Source organism: Triturus cristatus, chromosome 11, assembly GCF_964204655.1.
Source record: "Triturus cristatus chromosome 11, aTriCri1.1, whole genome shotgun sequence".
NCBI lineage: Eukaryota > Metazoa > Chordata > Amphibia > Caudata > Salamandridae > Triturus > Triturus cristatus.
In genome coordinates, this window is record NC_140594.1 from 319,012,822 (window position 1) to 319,038,819 (window position 25,998).

General features: G+C 43.7%; 1 protein-coding gene across 2 annotated transcripts in view; it reads right to left on the reverse strand.

Annotated features, from left to right (window-relative positions):
- The window catches only part of KSR2 (kinase suppressor of ras 2), a 1,474,574-nt gene that overhangs the window by 535,403 nt on the left and 913,173 nt on the right, over positions 1-25,998 (reverse strand). For both annotated transcript variants that reach the window (XM_085636251.1, XM_085636250.1), the window contains 2 exons: positions 18,072-18,120; positions 4,796-5,160 (listed from right to left, as the gene is read on the reverse strand). In XM_085636251.1, coding sequence (XP_085492377.1) covers positions 4,796-5,160; positions 18,072-18,120 — 414 coding nt within the window. The remainder of the gene's footprint in view (positions 1-4,795; positions 5,161-18,071; positions 18,121-25,998) is intronic.

A 25,998-nucleotide genomic window follows, 5' to 3' on the forward strand; every position in this document is an offset into this window, starting at 1 on the left:
ACAGTCAGTGGAGGTGTTCATGGAAGTGCCAGATATAAGAGGCAGTCATGTCACGTGTGACAATGTGCAGTGCCTGAAGTACAGCCGGAGTTTATATTTTAGGATGGGTAAAGCCGAAGAAGTAATCGGATTCTCAGTGCCAACTATTCACAGCATGGGAGGAGACAGCCTGAGATTGCGTCTTCAATGTGCAAAACTCCATTAACAGTTTGAAGACTTAGAAATATGCAAGATCTTTGTGACAATGTGCGTTTTATGACTGCATTATTTGATCAAACACAAATAGATTATTTATATGAACTGAAAAAGTAAGAGACGGCTACTGTGTCTGAGAGAGTGCCATGAGAGATCCACAGTGTGCTGATGCACATCTGAAGGTTCAAGGAGTGGGTATCAGCCTGCAATCATGGTATAGAATGTGCAAGACCCAATAGAGAGCTTTATGTGTAAATGGGCAAAGTCTGAGTAACAGCCAGGTTTCATGCCTGGTAATGTGGAATATGTGTCAGTGGCCAGAAGATGCCACAATGAATACAGAACAGTTGACAATAGGGCTGGGCCAGTGGAAAAAATGAGTTGCAGAGAGAAGATTCTAGCAACTGGTTTGAGAAGAGGTATGGAGTTGTTCACCAGCCTGCAATAAAAATAAAGAAAGGATGTTTTTACACTTGACTCAGGGGTCACTTTGTAACAGAAAGAGGCTCGTCCATATCGAATTATGAGAAGGGGTAGAAAGTGTTGACTCATTTATGAATATGAGCGGTGCTGTCCGAGAGGCAGCACACACAATCAAGCCACGTAATAGAAAATACAACAGTAACTGGTCACGTCCCTGTTCATAAGCAGTGCTTAATTTGAGCCAGTGTTTGCTGTTGGGGGGAGCACCGGCACTTCTTTTTGGGAACTGGGACTTATATTTCTGAATAAGGAGAAAAGCACATAAATCGGGAAGACGGAGCATGAGAAAGACAGCAAAAACATCACAAAAGAAGAAAGGAGGGACATGCAAGAATGAGATAAGGGGGCAGGGGGCATCTAGTAGAGGATTAAAGAGGCCTGAGACGGATTTAAGACTACTAGCAGTAAAACTGTTGCATTAAAGTGCCAGATTCGATAAAAAGTTGAGGCCATGCATCTTCAAGTTCTGAAACGCAAGGTGAGGCTCTGCCTGGGATCAGCTGGGGTGCAATCAGTAAACAGAAACTCTAAGGCAGGGGTCTTCAAACTTGGGGGCATGCCCCTCTAGGGGGGCCTCAAGTGATGGGGGGGAGACATTCTCTGGCTAAAAGAAGCATTATGCTAATAACAGTGCAGAAGTAAATGAGAGGCAGTAAGCCGCTCAGTAATGGGCCATCCTTAGCTTCTTTTCTCATTATATCCTGGCAGTGAGAAGGTGTCAAAAGGCCAGGGACTCCAAATGATCTTCAAAACCCCCACACCCAATTTCTAATAGTCACGCTGTGGATGGATACTTTTACAGTTAGTAGGGGCTGCCTGAACATAATAGTATGTTTAGCAATCATGTACTTGACTGTATTTTTAAAACAGTAACAGAACTTAAGTGCAATCTGTAAATAAGTCTAGACATTTTTAAACATTGGCAGTTTACTACAATAATTGTGAAAATGTTTGAAGGGGGGCCTCGGTGATAATTTTTTTCACTGAGGTGGCGTGGCATAAAAAAGTTTGCTCTAAGGTGATATCTGTGAAATGTGGAGTGTTTGGTCTTGAGGTCACACGAGGACAGGCTGCTGTGGACTGTCTGTAACACTGAACAGTGCTTGGATGAGGCCCTCGCACAGCTGGTGCTGTGAAGCAGGCCTGTCAGCATGTAGTGTGTGTCAATAAATACCCAATCAGAAGCGAAAGCCTGGCAGAGAATGAATACAGTGTTGATGAGGGGACAGATAGTCAGTGGCTCTGCCCGTGGCAGGGTCAGCTTTGAGACGACAGACTGAGTGCAGCAGAGATTTACAAGATCTTTGAGACGGCCCAAGACTCTCCCTGTGATAACGTGGAACCTGCAGACATGCGGTGGCAGTCCCGCGCTACCAACCAACTATGCAATACGACTTTGACCGACATCAATATTTGCCCTTTTGGTCGGCTCCTTGAAGACAGCGCACCACCTCCAACCACAGCTACTTCAAATGTTTCACTGGAAGGACTATTTATGTCTGGAAAACATTGTTTCCGGAATTACTGTCAGTGCCGCCTAAGAGCCTCAGAGTATAACAAGGCTGCAGCTCCAATAAGGCGAGTGCGGCACCATGGCTCCAAGCATCCTAGCTTTGCGCTTTATCTGATAGACTATCGGGCAGACTCATCATTAACGCAACAAAAAGTGAAAGTCATAAAAATCTCATATGCAGCTTTTTCTCATACACAAAAGCAATGGGAAACACTTTATTGAATGAACTATGATACGTATCTAAAACTTTAGATTAGATGAACTGACTTTCAGTGCGGATGTAAATTTATAGAACTTGTCTGACAATTTATAGCCTAATTACAAGCTGCACAGTCCTGTGGGAGGCGGTGTGTACATTCTGCTTATGAAATCTACACTATTCTACTGTAACAGTGCATCAGGACTGTGCAATTATGAGTTAAACACCATGGAATGAGGGATAACTGCATGGAACCGGATTTACCAGCCAGTAACACACATGGAATTCACCATATTCTGTGGTGTCTAACACATACATTTACCCCCAGCTCTGAGTATGTGGAATGTTGATGCTGCAGTTTTTGTGTGCGGGATGAGGGTGAAAGGAGGGGGATGCGGCGAGTGAGGGCGGGAAGGGAAATCTAACTACTGTCACAAAAAAGTGGGGAAACCGGCTTGCTTGTTGCTGAAGCCAAAGCCTCATGTGAGTTTTTCCAGGCAGAATTACTGTGTGGTGATATAGTCTAGGCTAATCTAATCTTGTCTAGCATTCCTGCAACCCAGGAAAATCAGGTTAACGAACAATAGCCTACTCAGAATAAGGAAGTGCAAAATTCTTTAAGGTAATTCAACTCCACGGACTCATGAGCAGGGCCTAAATAGAAATGTTGAGAATGGTACTGAGGATTGAAAGTGAAGGGCCTCACAGAATCTCCAACTTTCTGATCCCAGGTAACATCTCAAACTGTTTCAAATTTCACACTAAACTCATCTTGTGGCATAAATTCTAAGAACAGTACAAACTAACAATTTAAATTGGTTTTCGATTTCAGCATCCCTTCACGAACAGTTTTTTAAATTTTATTTTTAGATGTGCACTTGCATCAGGTGCTATCAAATTGATAAGCAGTAGTTGTACAAAATCTCCAGCATGAGGATCGCTTATTCAACTCCAGAAAGAGTATCTCTTAAAATAATTGGTCTCCTGTATTCTGGGATCCCAGAGGAACTCTCAAAGATATAACCAAACACATACATGTTTAAACCGTAGAACTTCCTGAAATATATATACATCAAGTACAAAGCAAGACAAAATCTTCTGCTCCATGGGACCTTAAATAGATTTTCAAATATTTGCTAAAATACAGTTAACTATACTGTCAAATAATATTCTTTTTCCTTCTTGTGTTATATTATCACATTAGAACACATGAGACCACTTCAATGTGCATACATAATCAAGAAACAAACACATCACTCCAGATCTAAAATCCCTAAACTGGCTCCCATATGATTCAAGGATACTGTTAAAAATTGCCTGCATGACCCATAAAGCATTAAATTATAACACCCCAAGGCGCTTGGTACAAAAGCTATAATCATCTGGTGGATGCAAATCCTCTAGATAAGCACCAGCACCTTGTAGCTGAAACCACAGAAATTCTATCAAAAGTAAACTTGTAACAGAGTCTTCTCGGGTATTGCCCTGAGAATTTGGAACTCCCTACGACCTGAAATCAGACTGGCCCCCTCAAGTGCATCATTCAAAAAAGAGAAAAAGAGGTTAACAGGGAACTACATGTTGTAGACTATATATTAGATATATGGCACTATTGTTTATTGTTTGGGTTCTTGTTCAGATTTTCTTAAATCCTAATATGCTCTATTTTGATAAATTAAATGTTAACAGCATTACCGCTAATATGTATACTGTAATACTATAAACCTTAGATACTCCAGGGTTGATTTGGCTATCGACAATAACATTTTGTGGTGAACAAAAAAAGAGGTTAAAATATTACTTATGAACAAGTTTCTGCTCTGACTCCGTATCTACACTCATGAGTTTTATTTGAATGTTCGATCATGTCTATTGTCATGTCGGCTTGGTCCTATGGAGGTAACTCTCCTCAATTTGTGAGCTTACACAGTCTGTACCTCTTTTCATTATGTTGTTGTTTCTTCCTTCTGATAATCTGTAAAGCACTCTGATACCCTCACAGGTCATGTTCGCGCTATATAAAACTTTATCAATAAATAAATAAACAAATAAATAAGGCACTACACGACTCAGGCCCCACCTACCTGAACAGTTGCATCTTCTTCCACCAACCACCCAGACACCACCGAACTGCAGGACTCGTCCCATGCATACATAGAACCAGATCAGGAAGATGGGTGATCTCTTACACTGCTCCTATATAATGGAACAATATCCCTCTCCACATCGGGGCTTCCTCCTCTCTGCTTGAATTCTGCAAGAAGCTGAAGACCCGGCTCTTCAACTAACCAACCTTCTACGGGAGTGGGTAGACACACACACCTGCTCAGTGCCAGGATACCCTCGTGGGTAATAGTTCACTTTAGAAATACACATAATATAAATTTGATTGCTGGCAAACATACCTGGTTATGATTGCGAGGTGGGGAGGGCTCATGCAGGCTCCCATAAACAGCACCACATTCTCATGTCGCGTCTGTCGGTAAGCCATCACTTCCCGTTTGAAGGCTTTAAGCTGGTCCTCATTGTCACGCTCAATGTCAATGAGGCGAATGGCCACCTCGCCGTGCCAGCGGCCATGGTAGACCAGCCCAAAGCGCCCCTTGCCAATCATTTCACCAATTTCCAACTGCTCCAAGGGGATGTCCCACTCCTGCAGGAAGATGCTGGTCTGGCTGGCTTTGCGGGGAAAGTTTCGGGCTGAGAGGAGGCACATGTTCATCTCCTCAAAGTCATCTTCAGACTCTGCCTCATCATTCCCATCCTCATTCTTACGTACCAGACATGTTAAAGAAAAAAATACTGCATTAGTATATATATTTTGAAAATAATTAGATAAAGAAGAAATTGCCTCGCTTTATTATCAATTTATTACAAACAATTGATTGGTTTACAATATACGGCTATGAAAAATATGGGCAGTGATTCAAAACTATTTGAAGAAATGTAAAAAGATCATAAGTATTTTGTAAATTTCCATTACACTAGTAAACATCGTAAATAGCTTTGCAAAGAAGATGGTCTCATACCATGAAAAAGGCTATGCTCACCTGAAACACGTTGGATTAAACCATTGTGATGAAATACATAAATAAAATAATACACAACTACTCTCCAATTGCTGGTGTGTACAGAAGAACTTGATTGCTTTGTATAGTGTTTTTATGGTCCCTACTTAGCTAGGCATCAGCCTCATTTGAAATACTAGCATACCACTAAGAATCAGAGTCTACATTTGCCTGAGTACCATGGTCATCAGTGATGGTGTAATCAATATTACATCTGTCAGATTTTCCTAAAATTTACTCTACTGGAATGAAGATTACTTGCCTTTATGGTCCCATTCTCAATGGGATACAGGATGAAATGAAAACCAGATGATGCAAGACAGACCTTGCTATTTATGATGGTTCTGCTGAGAATTGTGCAATCATCTGGTACATATACATCAACCCTCTCAGTGGATGAAATGGTTTATGTTTATTCAGGTCAAATTTGCCTAATTGAACTGCAGATATAGTGTCAGTGAGAGGATATATTCTGCAAAACTGTGACAGTAGTGTCTAAATGCTCTATGGATTTATGTGGCGGAAATCACTTTCAGCAGCCACTTGTCAATGTGTAAATGAACAATCAACACCCGTGCACTTTCATAAATAAATATGGTGGTCACTGCATAGCCTTAAGACAAAATTGGAAACTGAATAAATTTAAAAGAGAGAAAATCCCCAGATTACTCACTATCTGAGACAGTTTGGGGCTGTGCCCTCCATCGCTTGTCGACCAATCACTGCACCAGCTATTGGAATCATTGGCGATAATTTACACTTTGGTTTTTGTTGTGTTAAACTGCAGCTCATTTTGAATCATCTAGTCTGCCACTGCTTACAAACATCTTTGAAAATTACAATGGGTGTGATCAGCATCACCTTTAAATCTAACAACTGGGTGTCATCAGCATAGCAGTAGAAAGAAATGTGTGTCACAAAGAAATGAGCAGATCTAATGTATATATTTATTAAGATGGAGCTAATGGGTGAATCCTGAGGAACAAGAACCCCCTGCACATTTATTTAAAGGAATTGAAACTGCTATGGAGTGATGACCTGTAGTGCAAAAAGGAGATGAAGCAAATTAGGAGACTTCCCCCAAGAGCCGGATGCCTCAGTCTGCACAGTGGTAGAGGGTGAGAAACTGTCTGAAAAGCGTCAGATAGATCAAATAAAATGAGACAGACTGTACAGTGCTCTTCAGTAGACAAATATAGATCCTCTAGAACAGCCATCCAGACAGATTCTGTAGACTGACCTGGTCTAAAACCTGATTGTGCTGGGTCAAGCTATTTATTTTCTTCTAAACAAGTGGCTAACTGTAGATTCACTAGACTCTCCATGTCCTTGGTGGAAAAAGGCAATGGTTAGAAAGGCCTGTAATTGGCAGGTAGGGTAGTATCACTCTCCTTTTTAGGTCTCGCCTGGCGTGGACTGCGCACATGTGCAGTCTCTCTGGCGAGATTGAATGATTTTGGGTATTTTCTGTAAAGGGCATTAAGTCCCGCCCCTCTTTTCCATTGGCCGGCGTCACCGTTTATGCTAAACGGTGGCCAGCCACTGGAAAAGAGGTGTTTGTGACGTTTTCGTCCGGCTTTCTGAGCTGTCCCATTTGGACGGGCTCATCTGCCTTCCTCCTGCCGTGAAAGCTTTCTTATCTTTATGGGGCCATGTGTTTCAAACACATGGCCCAATAAAGACAAGAAAGCTTTCGCGACGGACGAAAGTGAAAGCGGACCGTGCTTGTTTTCGTGTCACGCAGATGGCTTTCCTGTCCGTTATGGGACTGGCTGCTTGGAGAGGTCCGCAACGTGCAGGCTGCCGCTTTAAACGAGTGTGTTTCAAAAAGAAGCAGCTGTGAGAAAGGGGAGGCAGCCGGTGCGGTGGAGCCTGACTTCCTCCGGAGGGGAGGGGGGTGGGAGGGCTCGGAGGCCGGAGGAGGATTTGATGTGCTGGGATCACATTTCTGATTCTGCCCAGCCAGGGGAGAGCGAGCCGCTGGCAGTGCTGCACAGAGCGGGTCCATCCTCGGCTGGGCCGCTGGAGAGGGGGAGCTGGCAGAGCGGTGCCGGCGGCGGGAGGAAGCCCTAACGGCGGGAGGAAGGAGCAGGGAGGCTCGGGGAGGAAGCGGCGCCGACTCCATGCTATTTTCGAGTAAGAGGCTGCCTTCTGCCATGCATGCACCGTCCTTTGTGCGAGCCCGACTGCGGTCGGAGGGCGAGTGCCTGGACCAGTGTAGGGGGCGGGCAGGGACAGTGTGTTCTAATGGGAGGGGGGTATGTGTATTCTGGTGAGGGGAGATTACTGCAAGCGCTAGCTCTGAAATCCTTGGGTTGCAGCACCTGTTACAGAAGAGATGAACATGGCAATATTTTGCACCCAGCACCCTTCAGCTCTGGCTCCAGATGGTCATTGCAAATGGTTCCACGTTTTTTGCATGGTCCCGGAGGTGGTAGGCCCCTCGCCCTCCCTCGGGATCTTGACTTGAATATTCCCAGACTGTCATCTGAAGGGGTTGTGTGAGGAAAGGATGGACATGAATGAGGCTTTCGCTTTACTTTCATTTCCTGAACTGCTGTTGTCAGGCCGAGGTTGTGGGGGTGTTGCTTGTTTTTGTGAGCTTGCCTTGAGGTTGGGGGGGGGGTTGTGTTTATTCTTTGCCGGATTGCTGGCTCATTGATCTCTTCGTGATGTTTAATTTCTTTTAATACCATTGTGGATTTAGGTCTGCCAGGGGTGGTTCTTTACTTCGGGATGCTGTTTCTTGAATGCAGAACCCTTTGCACCTCCCTCCGCTCGCCTCAAGGGGGCAGTGATCTTTTGTTCCACCCACACTTCCCGTCGGGGTCTGACCGGAGGAGGCCGTGCCACCTTGTTGCACAAGGGAATGGTAATTAATTATGTTATGTCTGCCTCTGTTCCTTTTAACCTACAGCCGGGGACAGAGAGGCTCTCTCAAGGGCCCAGCGAACATCACACCCCCCCCAGAGAGCTTGCGACGGAGTGATGCGATTACACCATATGAGGTTTGGAGTACTGTTGCCCTCCACCCTCCCTCCCCCCTCCAAAGATACACAATACATACTTCGTGGCGGGGGGGTACCACGACACCTACGTAAGCCGTGCCGTCATCCGGTGGGGAGGGTACAAATGCCCTCTGAGATGTGCAGACATCAATTTCGCGGAATGGCATATACATAGATGCTTGTTAGTCGCTGGTGCTGATCCCTGCCCCCCCCAACTCACGGACAAACACTGTAATTCTCTATCACGGTGGTGCACGCAGGCTGGTGTGTCCCGTGTCACACTTCCGTGGATGCTCAGGCAGCCCCCCCCCTTAATGGCCGTTATGCAAACAGGAGGGTACAGTCACAGTCGCCCTCAGTGAAGCGCACATCTTCCATTTCCTGCTCAGGTCACATCTGTGGGCCAGACATCTCTGCGTGTGCCCGCTTGTAGCTCTCCACTCTATCCCCGAGCCACTCACCACATGCTCTGCAGCAGGCCTGTCTGGCTGTACCCTCTCTGTTGTACTCCAGTAAAGATTGGAAGAATTGGAATTCCTACTTTGAGAAATTCAGAGCGGAATGCGTTCCTATGGTATAACAAGCATTGAAAATGCAATAGGTCTCGCCTTTGATTAAGTTAAAGCCATTTGCTCTTTCATCAATCCATTCCATCAACGAGGCGGACTGTAAAATGTGTTGTTCAATGGTTCAGGGAGAATGAATACTGTTAGAGTTGCAATTTCCCATACATCTGGGCAACACCTGGAATGCTGTCAGTCACCGACTTAATAAAATGATCTAAAGTCAATAGCTTTGAATACCGTTTGGGTTGTTTTCAGCACCAGCAAAGCCATTGCTTTCGGTACCAGCAAAGCCATTGCAGACATCGTAAATTCCTTTACTGTCCTTGGGGATGTTACAAATGTCATCACAAGTAGCACGGTATTTTAGCCTGGCAAGACACTGGTGCTAGTGGAACTTTTCATTTTTGACAGGCACCAATGTCGCCAAATGAATTATAGATGCTCTTCAAGGCACGCCAGATGGCTCTTAGAAAGTCTCTTTTTGGCCTGTTCATCCCCCATTTTTTTGTACTGATGACACTGGTGATAGTGCATCCGGATTGTGCCCTGGGCTCTGCTAGCCAGGCCCAGGGCAGGTGCTTTGTTAAACACAAACCCATGCACTGAGGTACACTTACATTTGGCATGACCTACCCTATAAGTCCCTAGTATATAATAGGGCAAGTGGATAAAAACTACCTATAAGTCTCTAGTATATAATAGGGCACGGCAGTTTAGAACCCAGCAGCCATTGTTGCACTGCCGAGAGCCTAAGGACATTTTTAAAGCAGCACTGTGTTGCAGCACTGCCTTTAAAAGTAAAACTCACTGCAAACGTAACTTTGGTGGTATGGGCACTTTTAAAAGTGATAATCTACCTTATTTTATATTGTGGGTACTGCCAAGGTCTCTCCTAAGTGTTCCAGGGGTGGGGGGTTATGTAACTATAAGCAGGGCCCATGTAATAAATGTTTTAGAAACCCTGGTGAGTGAAAGCGGCCCATTTTATTTTTCCCCAGTGTAGGAAATTCACTACGAAGTTGACTTTGGTGCTGTGGGCACTGTGAAGTAATAACCAACATCGTTTTTGCATATTAGAAACCCCGCAGGTCTCCACTAGGTGTTCCAGAGGTGGGGGTCCTTTGATTATGAGCATGGCCTCTATAAAAGAGGTTTTATAAACCCTTGTGAGGAAGAAGTTGCACATTTCATTTTCCCCATTGAAGATAGTTGGCCTCATTGGCTGACGTGGCAATATGTTACGGACCATTGCTAGGAGATTGAGAAATATCATTTAAATAGAATTGTATTGATAAATTCAGCAACTTGGCAGTGTTGAATTTATCATAACGTGTACAGAAAAATAGGTATAAGTCTTTCTTTTCTATAAGTCAAAATCCAGCCTCCAGCACTCTTCCCTGATGTAGCAAATTTAGAAGCCCCTTAAAGAAAAGAAGATGAAGCACCAGGTTATTGGCTGGGTCATCCCAGCCCCCTGCAAACTGCTCATTATGGGCACCAAATATGTTGCTAGATAGTATCCGTAGATGTCAGATATACCAAGACCACCATTGAAGAGAGACTTTCATGCTGAGCTGAATGTCACACGATAGAGCTTACCAGCCCATAAAAAGGATTTCAGTCTGGAGGTCAAGGAATGGAACAACCCCTGGGGGATAGGATAAGGAAAGTTTGTTAAGACATATATATAGTGGGTGGAAGACCCATCATTTTAAATAGTGTGATCCGTCCAATAGGGTTAACGGGCAGTCAGCTCCATCTGCGCAGGTCAGGGTCAAGGGAAGAAGACAATGGTTGAAAGTTAAGGGTCATGCAAAGGTCCGGAATGCATGATATATATATGAATCAGTATTGTTCCGTAGCATCTCCGGTCACCTCCACCAGCAAGAATTTATGCACAATACTCTGAAGAACCGAGGCCTCTCCATAGAGAAGAAGGATCCCCAGACAGCAGGTACCAGATGTCAAGGGGTCACTGAGGAAAAGGAGAATGACATCAGTGAAGAGCGCTATCCGATCCTCGAATCCACCTCCCCATCTCCACCCCAATATCTGAGCATCAGTGGGGTATCAGACGGGCCAATGGTTCAATAGTCAGGGTGAATAGTAATGGGGAGGGGGATAGCCTTGATGTGTGCCTCTATGGATGGGGAATAAGGTGGATAAAACGCCATTGACACGGACACAAGCCATAAGGGTAGTATACAGGATACCTACCATTCTGCGAAATAATGGGCCTCCTGCTCGTAGGAGGACAGCATCACGGAAGGGCCAGGAGACTGTATTGAAAGTCCACCAGGAGCAGGGCAGGGTTGCAGTCCAGACGATGTGGCTGGGAAAGAGCCAACTGCACTTAATGACAACAGTGGCAGGTGCTTCTACCTGGCATAAAACCACATTGGGCTGGATGAATGAGATGGGACAGGGTTTGGCTGAACCTAGTCGCTAGGAATTTAAAACGAAGACCTTGATGTCCACTTTAATAAGCGAGATCGGGCGATGGGAATAGCACCGGTCTGTAGAAAGTCCCACCTTAGGAATAACAATAGTGATACAATCTAGGTCTGGGGGGAACGATCCCTATGGTAACACCTCCGCATAGAAGGCCAGCAGGTGGGGTGTCAGAATGGTATGATACCTTTTACAGTACTCAGTGAGGAAGCCATCCGGATCAGGGGTGTTCCCCGATTGTAGTCTGGATATTACTGGTCAACCTCTTCAGCCGTGTAAATGTAAATGTAAATGTATGTGTTCTTGTAAAGCGCACTGCTGCCCTGATGCGTCGTGGCGCTGTAGACCGCTGGGGAACCCGTCCTGGCTATCCCTGTGAGATGGTCCCTCCTGGGTATCTCCAAAGTGAAACCAGGCATCCCCGGTGAATGTGGGGGGCCGTTGTGGAGATGAGGCAAGCTAATGCCCAGAGTTACCGAGTGTGATCCCTGGTTAGAGTAGGCACCGAGGCGAGAATTATCAAGTCCGCTGGCCCTGGTCCATGACCCTGCCGCATTGGGAATTGAACCCTGGTCCCGGGCTGTCCTCTGCTTCCGGGTCTGCTGCCTCTAACCAGTGAGCCACACCACTCCAGCCGTTAAAGGAGAAACATGGAAGTCTTATTCAAATATTTGGTGGTAGGGTAGAGTCTGCTGGCCCAGGACATGCAAATCTTCCAGAAACAGGCTCAGGACAATCACCAAAATTTGCATCAGGTGTTACAAGCTCGGGGGAGCCACAAGTATCATCTCAAGAGAAGAGCCAAGCAGCCATGACCCAACTGACAGATGTCATTGCTGCATCCCGAGTAAAGCCCAATGTCCCTTTCACAGTACTGCAGAAGTAAACTCCAGGAGAAGTTCCCAATTGTATGTTTTTATAGATTATGAGCAAGTACCCCAAAATGTGGCTTAGCCCATGGAACAATGGAGTCATTACATTTCCCCGCTACTGACTGGTGAAATGCAGGCAGCATATACTTTGGCTAATCCGCATGGAACCACTCTGTAAGAAGAGATGAAGAAGCCCATTCTAGAGTGCCTTGGGTTTGAGAAGGAGACTTATAAATAGTTTTGGCTTGAAGCTAATTCCACAACAAGGGAAGAAATGAGGGAGAAGGTTTTGAACGAGGAGTTCATAGAAGCCCCACGTGTTGTGTTGCTGAAATAGATGAAACAGGATCCCAGTTCTTCACTCATCAAAACTATGAACCTTGCCTCAGCATTTCAAAAATATAGGAGTGCATACATTTCCAAAAGTTCCGATGCCTTTTTTTTCAATGCTTTTGAATACCCAGGGAAAATTACATGAGGAAATCGAGAATTGCTCCACACAAAACGTAAGGGAGACACCACCGGAGAAAGTGGTGGGGCGAGTGATCATCCCTCTCTGACTGGGCCCCTTTGTTTTGAATTTGGGCAGGGGGATATATCACCAAGATGTGCCCCCCACCAAGACTGGACTAGAACCAATGGCTATTGGACTGGTCGGGGTTAATTTTGGTAAACCTTATGCTTATAGACACTCCTATACCCAATAAATGAGTGTGGATGGGAAGTGGGTTCAGGGGTTGTGAGATAGCAGTTGTCTGCAGACAGTATTGATACCCATACTGGCTACTCATTCATTCATAGGTTCATACCTATTACTTGAATAGGCTGTTTTAGAGCGGTTCTATTGACCAGCAATCAATGCACGAACTGCTAGATACTGTAAGCAATGACCCGACTGTAAATTGGTAAATCCCGATTATACCCCAAGAGTTGCCTTAGAGCTGCTGCAGTTATCAAACCCTTCCATAGGATTGTTATGGATTTGTTGGGTACCCTGGTAGAAGGCACAGCTATATAATGGTCATAGTGGACTATGCAACGCAGTACCCAAAGACATTTGGTCTAGAAGGATCTTCAGCTGCTCATATTTGAGAGGTCCTCATACCTTATTTTTCACACATTGGCCTGTCAGAGGAGACTTTGACAGGCTTCATGGAAGTGGAGTTTTCCCACAGAAGGGAGACATCGGAACACTGAAACAACCATTGATTGTTGGTGAGTAAAAGGGGGCAGAGCCTGGAGTTTTTAGGGGCGGAGTCATATGAGAGGAGGACCAATAGTACAAGGGAAAGAAGAGGCAAGAATCTGCCAGAAAGGTACTCTACTATTGAGAATGAAAGGAGAGGGACAGAGAATGGATGGGTGTCGGAACTGGGACCATAAAATCCAGGTTTCAATGAGTAGAGATGGCGATAGACTACATGGCAACATCCATGCTTACCATAGGTCCTTCTTTTCATTCAAGAACAAGAGAAGAAGGCAGGGGGAGACTGGCTACACAGCAACACCCTTAGGCACCATAGATCCTCCTTCTTTCCAGGTAGAAGGTGTTGGTGCCCACCAGAAATTAGAGAAGTACCAGGACTGAGAACCCAGGAGGAGGGCCCAATTACTGCGGGTGAAGAGTGGGAGGCTATGGAAGCATATCATAAAAGTTAACCCTAAGGAAGCTCAAGAGTATGAGCGTTATGAACTGGAACTCATAAGTAAGGGTACAGTGACAACCCCAGCTGTGAAGATTAACAATGCGAGGAAAAGGCTCATGACCAGGGGATGTGCATGGAGGGGCTTACATCAATATATGGGCATTCATAAACCTGTTTGTCACAATACACAGCCTGTCTCCAGATCTGTCATTGGTCAGTTGACACCCTCCCACATTTACTATTAAAATGTAAATCTAACAGTGGCGGCTCCTCAAAGTGTTGCGGGGCGGGGGAAGGGCAGGGCGGGGGTAGTAAACTCCGGCATACGGCCGAATAGAGTGGCGCATCGCCATTGGCGTTGCAGCGCGCGCAATGCAATTTGTTTTATTTATTTACGTATTCATTTAGTTAACTCCGTTCGGCCGTATGCCGGAGTTTACTACCCCCCCCACTCTGTCCCTCCCCCGACCGCCCCACCGCCCTTCAGCACTCCCTCGTGGAGCCGCCACTGAAACCTAAGTGTGCGGAGATTACCGCACACGTGGCAGAAAACATAGGAGTGGCGGAGACAGAAGTTGACACCCATAGGTTTAGTGAATAACATTTTGTAGTATGTGAGTATTAATAATGATGCACTACTTCATATATCACCAAATGCAGTTAGTGAATAGACTCCTTTATACGTAAAAAGCTCACTACTGCCATCTACTGAGAGATGAAGGTCATAAGTTCGAGACCTGGTTAGGCCATATCAGCTTTCCATTCTTTCCGGATTCAGTAAATAGAGTAATACTAAATTAGTCAACAGAGCGCCAGTTATTTACTGCATTTAAAGACTCTAAACTGTGTTTTGAATTGCTTTATAAAAAGTAAAATATTAGATCATGGCAAGCAATTCGCATACCGTACAGCAGCCCCCTGACACCTGAAATTCTAAACCCGCTCTCCTTCTGAAAAGACCATACGCCACTTGCTATATTGCTTCAGCTGAGTTGTTAAATATATCTGCTATAGCTGTACTTTCACGCCTCTCTTCCGGGCCGTACAGATAAATGCCATTGCCTCTATTTGCATAAGGTTTCTTTTTTGCTTTTACCAGACTTGCACTTCAATTCGAACAGTGTAATTTAAAATGCGACCAGACTGCTATGTCCTGTAAAGCAAATATTTGTTTCATGCACTATTGATAACGTAGCATAGAGTACTTGTGGTGGTAAAAGCTAGTAATCAAACATTGTTAATGTAATAAAAGAAACGTCTATGCAAGATGACAGAAAACAACCATTTTGGAAACAAGCTCCATTTTTTTAAAGTGCCAGAAGAGTTGTAATGAAATGGACATTGAGGCAACCTTGATAACAGTCCTTGGGAGTGATATTGAAAGTTACTGGAGTTTTCCCTGACCGTGACGAAATAGCTTATTTGCAGTATATATATTAAATATAATCAAACAGAAATATTCATCATATCCATATTCTTAGAAGTATTGCCTATTATTTCCAATATAAAAAGGTGCTCCTTTAAATCAGACAGAACAGTAACTACTCGTTATTTATTGAATTCTACCAAGGGCTAATCAAATGTGGAGTAGGATCTGTGGTTACTCGAAGTCGTTCTGCATTGAAACAGGCTTTTAGGGTCAGTGCTGCTTGACACAATGTGGGTGCAAGCAGTCTTGACTGCAGACCCTTCTAAATTAAAAACCCTCACATTGTGCTATAGAGGCCGGTACGACTGGTCCAGAATAAATGTGCTGGCTCTCTATGTTTCTTGTGTTCCTGTCTCTTAAATATTTGCTTTTATGTGCTCCTTTATGGTGTACTTGTCTGTAATTAACCAAAAACAACTCAATAAACAAATGTGTAAAATAAATAAACTGCACATTGTAACAATCTTACAGCACCCTAGAGAAAACAGTCTAGATGTTAGCCAAAGGGAAAATAAGTAAGGACGGCAGTTACCACCTCCTCACCATGGGCGGCTCCTCTGCTAAGGTGGAGGAGCGTCGCCCACTGCTCTCAGAGCAGGTAAAATAAAATGGTAATAACATAGTTATTATTATAATATTTTTCGTACATTTGGGGCTGGGATAGGGCGGGGTGGGGCTGGTGGTACACGGGGAGGAGTGGTTTATGCACACTAAGGGCCCGAATACGATGCAGTTAGAACTGGCTCTGACCGCATCGTAATCTCCTGTTTGTAATAATTTGCGACCAACCCATTTTGATGGAGTCGGTCGGAAATTATTACAAACAGGAGTTCTGAATGGCTGACGACAGGCTCGGAGAGCCCGTCCGCCATTGGGGAAGGCCTTCAGCAATCCCTCGGCAGGCTCCTTCCGCCCGACGGATTACAATGGCAGTTTCCCACTGCCTCTCTCTGCCGGCCTTTCCGACACAGAAAGGCATTGGGAAACTGTCTTTGGGGGCCCTCAGCAGGGCCCCCATGGTTGCAAGGCCGCAAAATGGTGCCTGCCACGGGGTGCAGGGATGAACTGCACCCCTCCTCTTTGCTATGAGAGAATGCATTCCATTCGGAATGCATTTTCTCATAGCAAACTATAGGATTGCAACCGAACAGGGTTCGGTTGCATCCTAATATATGGGCTGGATCCAACAACAGGAGGATATTCGGTTCTATTTCCAGAGCGATATCAGACGGACTCTGGTCCGTTCGACATCGCAATCAGCTCATAGTGCACATGACTGCTTGGCCGGCTGTCTGGGACCAGCCAAACAGTCATGCGCACCTAGCATGTTCCACACCAGGCTGCATTGCAGAGCCTTGCAGGGAACATGCCCAGAGTCCCTGTCCCTGCCTGAGCACCAAATAATGGCACTGAGACAATCACAATGCTGTAATACAGCTTTGTGATTGGCTTAGGGGAGCCTGGGAGCCCAGCCCGGGTGCCTCCTGCTGCATCCTGGTTCAGGGTTGGAGCAAGGGAGGAGAAAGGGCAGACGGCGGCTGTGAGGACAGAGGTAACTGTTTTAGTTTTAGAAATATTTTGCCACCCCGCCACCACTGTTCCTTGCCAGCCACTACTGCTCTTCTATCTGTGGTTGCAACTAAGAGTGTTACTGCTGTGCATATAACTCATCAAGGAGAGGCTGGATGGATTCCCCCTAATGTCAGGCACTCCGGAGACCTGCGTTACGAGTGGTAGAATTCCAGATCACTGACAGAATATCGGAAACAAAAATATCCTGTGGACAGTATATTGTTTCAAAGATATCGAGGACCAAAATATTGAGAAGGTAAATGCACATGGCTAAGTATAGATTTACTATTCTTAACTCCACAACTACGTACCTTGAAGATATATATATCATCAATGTACATATATGTGGAGTTATATATAGTAAAACTTTGCTTCCCTATAGAAACTTACCTTCGTGATAATTTTGTCCTCAATATTCTTGACATGATATTTTCTACCATTATACTTATGTTTCCGATATTCTGTCTAAACAGCGGAATTCCACCTGGCGCAATATCTCTGAGTGGAATTCCGCCACTTGCAAGTCTGATTCTGCTGGTGTCCTTGGTCTGGAAATCCCAGGTATGCAAACTCTAAGCCTGGTATTCACAGACCCTAAAACACGCAACCCAGTTTCATCTGCTGTAGATGCATACCTGTGAAAGATGTAGGACCAGGGAGCAACAACACGACCCTGACCACGTCTGACCCCTGCAACATAACAAGGAGAGCGGCCAGACGTGTGTTCACAGAACGCACCACTAGGCCATACATAACCTGTGTGCTGATTGTCAGTCACAGAAAGGACCTAATCAAAAGCCATTAGAAACAACCAGGGTGGTAAGGAAAGAGAGGTGGAAAGCTGCACATCAGGCAAACACCTTGGGTCTTCATCCTCAGCATCTCCTCCAAAACTACCACTTCTGACAGCAACCCCTGAGCTCATGAATTTCTATAACAACTCCATTGAGGACACAACAAATCACCGCAGTTCTCTCCAGGACAAATTTCAAGCACACACGTTCATTAATTCATATAGTCGTTGCCTCTCTCTCATTCATTATAAAAACATTAATGTGTTTTTTCTTACCTCTGAGGTTGGCTCCACTTCAATTTGAAGTACCGGATTTCCTTCATTTCTGGGAAAAAGAATCAACAATCAAGTTTACTGTTAAATGGGTTGCAGTAATGAAAGGCATTCCTATGTAGCTGATTCGATTTGGCACATTTTGTTTTTGTTCGGGTTCCTGTTCTTCTCTGCTCCCTGACCATAAACAAATTAACATAGAGATTCCACTCTGGGGATGCTCGTGGCTGATGGGAAAGAGAGAGGGGTCTGTCTGCCCGTGCATCAGACCACGTGCACTGTCTTGACAGTACTAGAGGCAATTTTCTAATAAGAGGGAGAATAAAAAAATTAACCACGTCGTGTTTCAAGCATAGTTGTCTATCCTTGAAACAAGCAGCAGGCAAACCTAACAATAAATACACTAGTGCTCAGAAGAACTAGATTATTTTTTAGGATGTCAGGAAAATGTCACTGATCCTCTACTCAGCAGACAAGTGTTTATGTAGTGAGGAGAAAATTAAATGAGGCACCAAGTGTGGAATGCAGCAGTAGAGAACAGTAAATAGTACGACTCCTCTCAACCACATCACCTCCGCTGACCGTTCCATGATTACAAGCATACTTTGAGCTCTCATTCACACATCACTCCACATTTTTTTCAATGCAGTGGCGGCTCCTCAGTTATGGCGGAGGAGCGTAGACCCGCCTGCTGTGAGCGCAGCAGGCACACACATTAATTAAATGGTAATAAATACCATTTTATTGTGTGTCGCAGGCTCACGCTGTTACAGCACGAGGGCAGGGTGTGGGGCTGATTACTGCAATTTCACTATTACTTCAGCCACCTTCCAGGGCGCATGTCAGATTGCTTGGCTGCCTACAGCCGGCCAATCTGACCTGCACACTTCAGAGCCTGCAATCCCAGGGCTGAGAAACAGCTGAGGGTTTGCAGCCACAGGCTCCTAGCCTCATAATCGGCTCTGGGTTATTTTGCTCCAACCAATCTTACCTATCATTGATATTCATGAGATAGATCAGACTATGACTCACTCTGATTTGGAATTTAGTAAACCAACCTATTATTACATTGGTCAGTAATTAGTACATCAGGTCCTTACGGTTTAAATTTGAAGAAGGGTATGATCAAGCTACATGTGAATGATACAACATTGCATTCCCTGACGCATCCTGTTTTCTCCATACTTTTGATCTTATCACTGAATATACTGTCTTGTCCAGATACATAATTGGGGAGAGGATGTAGCCTTATGGCTAGAGCAGTCGACTTTGAAGCTGGGGACCTGAGTTCGAGTCTCGGCAATGACGTTCAACATGCTGCAATTCTGTGCAAATCACTTAATCTCCCCATGCCTAATAAAAATGGATGTGTCCATCTGTAACGAAACTGATGCATATGTAAAGCGCTCTGATACCCGATTGCTGAGGTCTAGTTTGAGCTATATAAAACTCTAACAATTCTTTTTTTTTTTTTTAAATCAATCATCAAAAGATCAAGGCATTGTTGATTGGGGCTTTTAAAGAGACACTCCTCTGCCAGCTGAGAATGTCCATCAACATTGCTCTTAAGAGACACTCATGCTTATAGGTTACTACTGATGTCTCTAAATATATGAGTTGAACTATTCAGCACTTTTAGATGCAATAGAAAAAACCCTAAACACCTGGTACCCCATGCCTTTCGCGCAGGTCGGTTCAGTAAACCACATAAAGACGACTACTGCCCATTAGACTATTCATATCCCAGCTTTCAGGCAAATTGTTTTTCAAGATTTTGAAATCAGTTATAACTTGGTACATATTTTCCAGGAAGAAATGTACAGTGAGCCACAAAAGGATGAAAGGAGGATGTGTTGGACAGTCCTACATCGTTGCTGGACTCTAGAGATATTACTTAAGTTTTGCTGTCCTTCAATTGACGGATTGACCCATGGTGGTTGCCAATGAAATATAACTCACCACTCAAGAGATAATTTATTCCTATGGCATGAAGAACGTTTTGTTTAAATTTGGAAATTAAATATGTTTTAAAAAGTGTTTTTTAGATTCATTCAGCACTTACTGCACATATTTTGCAGTCCAGTAAGACTTCGTAAAATCCCTAAAGCTCGCACCTTTGTAGTCCAAGCCAGTGCATCAGCCAGTAGTAAATGAAGGTGGCTCTCAATGCTTGATTAGTGGCATTGGGATATTGGGGGACCTTATTAGCAATGGAAAAGTTAGGCCTTCGTTCAATTCCAGAATTAATTTGAGCTTCCCAGTCTTTGGGATTTTGCATGAATGCCTACAGCTGCACAAATAGGTGGCAGTTAATCTGGTCTTAATGCACTTCAATGATGGGACTGCCCAGTTATATTTAGTTTATTAACCAAATATATCATGAGATATTTAGGAATTACTCGATTATTTCCTAGTTTGATCTGCCAGATAATTTTTTTACTGAATAATTTGTCAGTGCTCTCGCCAATACAGCAATCTCAGTGACTATGCTTGCAGTCCTGATACCAGTCATTCACAGCGAGGGAAAGCAATACAAAGTATGTTAATGTACCTTTGATACACCACAAATTTCGCCCTAGGAAGTCATGAAGGATTCTTGTTCCTCTCTATTTCTGTTCTGCTGGGAGAGTAATGAATCCGGGGCCTGAGTTATGAAATTAAGATTCACAAAGTGGTCGCAAATTATGCACCAATGTTTTGTGAAAAAATAATTTTGTGAACTGACCTATGCACTAATATGTCGATATTCATGAGGTAGTTCAAAAATTGTGAGTGACTACGATTGAGCAAAGGGATGGTGCCCTGCTGGTGTCAGAAGAACACCATGTCTGTGATCACAATTAAATAAAGTAAACTTTTAATTTTTTCCAAAAACAAGTCTGCATTTAAAAAGCAAAGTTTCGTTTTTTTAAAGTTTGTTTACCAGTTGACATTGGTCTCTTAGGCTACTGCCTACTTCCCATTATTGTTTTTTATATTCACAAAGAGGAATTACTCGATTATTTCCTAGTTTCCTATTGTGCAGGATTTTTAACTCATCAATAGCAGTTTAATAGAAAACATATTCTTTTAAAGTCCTCCATAAATGGTACCTCCCCATTGACTGCCCTACCAGAGTCAATAGTGTTGATTATCTGGTGATAGTGATACTTTCTTCCACATTTGGGATTAACCACCCAGAATAAGGTGTTTTAGGAAAAAAGGTGGATGCTGTTTTCAATACCTAATGTGCTACACCACTTTACTACTACCTGAGGTTTCTTGCTTGCGTACCTCTTCCAGGCATGTGTGATCAGACACTTCATCCAAGATTATTTGCTTGTTGACTGCTAAGGGGTTGATAAGATTGATGATGAAGGATTTGACATTCTTCACAATATTGTAAAAACTTGCATAGCTCAAAAGAAATTGGATCGAGAGAATTTGCTTGTCATATATATCCTACTACTAGCTATTTCCAAGTAACCTGTAATCTGCATAACACTCTCCCAAACTGTCATCTATGAGGCTGTCTCCAAGATGCTACAGAGGATTCTTGTGAATTTATTAACTTCTCAAGGATTTTAGGCAACCTCGAGACCCAGGATGGCCGACTGAATACTTAATCTGGCAAAGGTTTCAAAACATAGTAAATACATTTGCTTCTTGCAGCATTCATCCTATGCCTAGGAGCCAAAATAATCCAAACCTAAAAAGGTAATCTGAGGAGAGACATAGTTTAGACTACTATCTTTCATTTAAGAAGCAAGTGAAATTACTATTCTGTTTAGGATTCCAAGTAAATTTTAGGCACTAGATGAAGGCATTATTACCCAAACATGAGCTGCATTCGTTTTGATCTCTTCTCCAAATAAATAGTACTTACCTGTAACTGCAATTATTCACTAATGATAAATGTCCTGCGGGCCCCTATCACCAAGCCAGAGTTATTCTTAACTTATGAATCAGAAGAACACAAATGATAGTGAGCCAGTGAACTCTATTATCTGTGTTAAACTTCATATAGATTACTAATATTTGATCGGTTAATCAGTAATATGGCATTCAATGCACATTTAGAACCTACTGATGAAAATGAGAAACAGATCAGGTCATGAGTTAATGAAAGGTAACAATTGTTTTTCATAACAAGCTTTGGCAAAGCCAATAGGTCTACCCTTCACTGGTGTGATGATTATTTTTTAATGCAAGTATATGCCGCAAAATAAAATGAAAAGACATATGCAGCCTTCTAAACATGGCTACCATATATTCACAATAAAATAAATATTATTCACTGATATGGCTGCTTTGCTAGAGATGTTTTAAATCCCAGTCCTTTCTATTGTGCCATGCATTTCAATACTGTTATTATTTGTGAAGGTGACTATGATAAAAACACACCCAAACGAAACAAATAGCAAGTAGCTACAATGGAATAGTACTGCTAAAAGATATTATTACAGCAGTTTTACAAATGAGACACAGAATAAATCAGCATCTAACTTGGCATCCAAAGCACAGGCAAAATAATTACTTAATTTTGAAAGCTAATATAAAGTAAACAAAATAAAGAACACTTGAATCTGCTTTGCAACTGAAGAGAAAGGAACTAGATTGAGGTGGATGTTGTAGCGTCCCTCCCAGCCCAGGGACATGCAAATAATCATGCCACACACGGAACTTGTATTACAAGTTTTTATTCCTCACTGTTTAACTATTAACTGAATAGTCTACATCATGAATTCCATCACCCACACCCACGCACTTAAGTCACTATTCTAAGGAGTTCATTAGGATCCAAAAGGGTTTTGTCACATCTAACTCACAAGACACTACATCTCCTCCATTGTTAAATAAAAACTACCAGTAATACATATATATATTACAACTCTTCAATAAGTCGTTTTGGTGCTCGAATCAATCGCCCAGATCTGGTCATGTGAGGCAGTGGAGATACCGGACAAGTGTCGATGACTGTCATTGGTAACAGAGACATTGGTATAGACATTGGGCTCTCTGGATTCTCAGGGGAACAATTCTCATTCCCAACTTGTGGAGTTCGTGAAGGTCAAATACTACAAATGCAAAGAATCTCGTGTAATGGACTTTCCCAGATGGTGAGCAATGACCATGTGTCCTTTACTGGTCACAACCCTCAGTGAGTCAGCATCTGAAGGAGCTAGATACTTGCGTTTCTGTTTCTGCCTGATAATTACTTGGTCCCCTCTGTTGAACACAGTGCTCCGAGCATAGCAGTGTCTGTCGCATAGGTCTTCTTTTTTCGTTTGTGAAATGAATCAGTGGTTAGATGTTTCTCAATGTCAACAGATCTCTCAGGGGTCCATTATGGCAATTTGGTTCCCATGGCTTTACAGACATTACAGTGGCAGAGCTCTGACCCGTGGAAAAATAGAGAGTTGACCTGTATGGAAGCAGTGTAGGCTGAAGAAATGATTAGAGTTCAAGAATCCCAGCTCAGTGCACTGAACAGTCTTCTTAAGGATACAGATAAATCTCTCAACCACACCATTCGCCTGTGGCCAAAGAGATGTGGTTTTCTGACACTTGACATCTTAATAAGTGAGAATATCTTTTAATTCTCAACTATTGCAAGGTATGCCATGGTCAGATTTCAAGATCAAAGAACGACCGATGTTGCAAAAATACTTTCTAGTCTCTCAATAGCTCTGTTATGAGTAGTTGACGACAGATCTTTCATCAGGGGAAAATGGAACTATTCATCAACAATTACAAGTAGATGATGTCCATTGTCAAGGAGTACAAAGAAAACAATTGCAATCTTCTCTCATGCATGCTTTGGGAGATCAGACGTGTTTAATGGAAGCGGGGTTGTCGTGGATGCCAAACAGTTGCAAAAATAACATACCTTTAACTCTTTTTCCGCTCTTTGATCAAGACGAGGGAAACACACTTGCTCACATAAAACTAGTTCTGTAGCAACAAATCCATATTGTCCCACATGGGCCAGTTCAATAACTTGTTGTCTCTGACTCTCAGGTATGACAATGTGTGACTCTTGTACGATGATGCCTTATTGGGAAACTGAAAACTCATCTTGCACATTTTTCGCCCACAATTAATGTTTAATAATGTCTTTGAGTATTAGTAAATCCTTCTCAATACTCGTGGCACCAATGATTTGTCCTACCGCAGTAGGGGTACTGGACTTACACTGAAGTTAACATAGGCATCAGCCACTTTAGAAGTAGTGCCATGACACTGTATTGGCATACGTGAGAAATAGTCAGCAGGGGTTTGATCTTTTACTGGATGATGCACAATCGTACAATCATACTCCTGCACATGCTACCCCCATCTCTCAATGCGAGGGGGCATCTTGGCTTTAAGAATGCTGAAAATGGAGAGCAATGCTTGGTAGTCCGTGACAACTGTGACATTTTTTCCATATAGGAACACAAGCACTACTGCTAGGCTTTCTTTTTCAGGTTGTGAATGGGCAAGTTCTATTGTCGGAAAACTTTGGCTAGCATAAGCCACAATGTGTCTTGAAGTATTGGGATGTCCAGTGTGCTGGGCAAGTATGGTATCAACAACAAACTCCATCTGCAATTTCAGATCAAAGTATGCCATTTCAGTTGCATTCTCAATTACATGCTTTATTTCCTTGAAGCTTTGTTCACATTCACTTGACCATTGACATGGGACATTCGCTTTGTTAAGTCTCTCAATGGGGCACTTACAATGCAAAGTCACGTATATACTTGAACGGTGACTGGCCATAGCAAGGAAGGATCGCATCAAAGTTACATCTTATGGAGAAGAAGTGGCTGAAAGGCCTGGACTTTATTTGGATCCTGAGTTATTCCCCCTTCAGAAAAGATGTGAGCAAAGAACTTGAGTTTGTTTTTATGAAACTCATACTTTTCCGCATTTAAATTGAGATCTACATTAGCAAATACACAACACACTTGTGTAAGAGCTTTATCATGTTCCTTTCGCGTGGCCCCAAAAGCTAGTATTACAACAAACAAATGATGGACGGAATGCTGACAATGCAGACATTCTCCCCCAGTCAAGAGATCTGGGTTAAATCCATCGTTCTTTTGCCCACTACGCCACCCCAGTTTAGACATGGCCATATGCAAATCAGTCTTGACCCTGTGCCTCATGGGAACAGTCCAGCCCGAACTGCCAAGCCATGTCTTCCCTGACCGGAATCAAGCATCCTAGGACCGGTTTCTGGCTATCAGCCGTCATCAGCCAGGATAGCTAGACTCCAGTGGCGTAGTGAGCACGGGTCCCACGTCTGGGAATACCCATCCCACTTAGGGCGAAAAGCGTTACAACAAACAAATGATGGACGGAATGCTGACAATGCAGACATTCTCCCCCAGTCAAGAGATCTGGATTAAATCCATCGTTATTTTGCCCACTACGCCACCCCAGTTTAGACATGGCCATATGCAAATCAGTCTTGACCCTGTGCCTCATGGGAACAGTCCAGCCCGAACTGCCAAGCCATGTCTTCCCTGACCGGAATCAAGCATCCTAGGACCGGTTTCTGGCTATCAGCCGTCATCAGCCAGGATAGCTAGACTCCAGTGGCGTAGTGAGCATGGGTCCCAAGTGGGATGGGTATTCCCAGACGTGGGACCCGTGCTCACTACGCCACTGGAGTCAAGCTATCCTGGCTGATGACGGCTGATAGCCAGAAACCGGTCCTAGGATGCTCGATTCCGGTCCAGGGAAGACATGGCTTGGCAGTTCGGGCTGGACTGTTCCCATGAGGCACAGGGTCAAGACTGATTTGAATATGGCCATGTCTAAACTGGGGTGGTGTAGTGGGCAAAAGAACGATGGATTTAACCCAGATCTCTTGACTGGGGGAGAATGTATGCATTGTCAGCATTCCGTCCATCATTTGTTTGTTGTAACGCTTTTCGCCCTAAGTGGGATGGGTATTCCC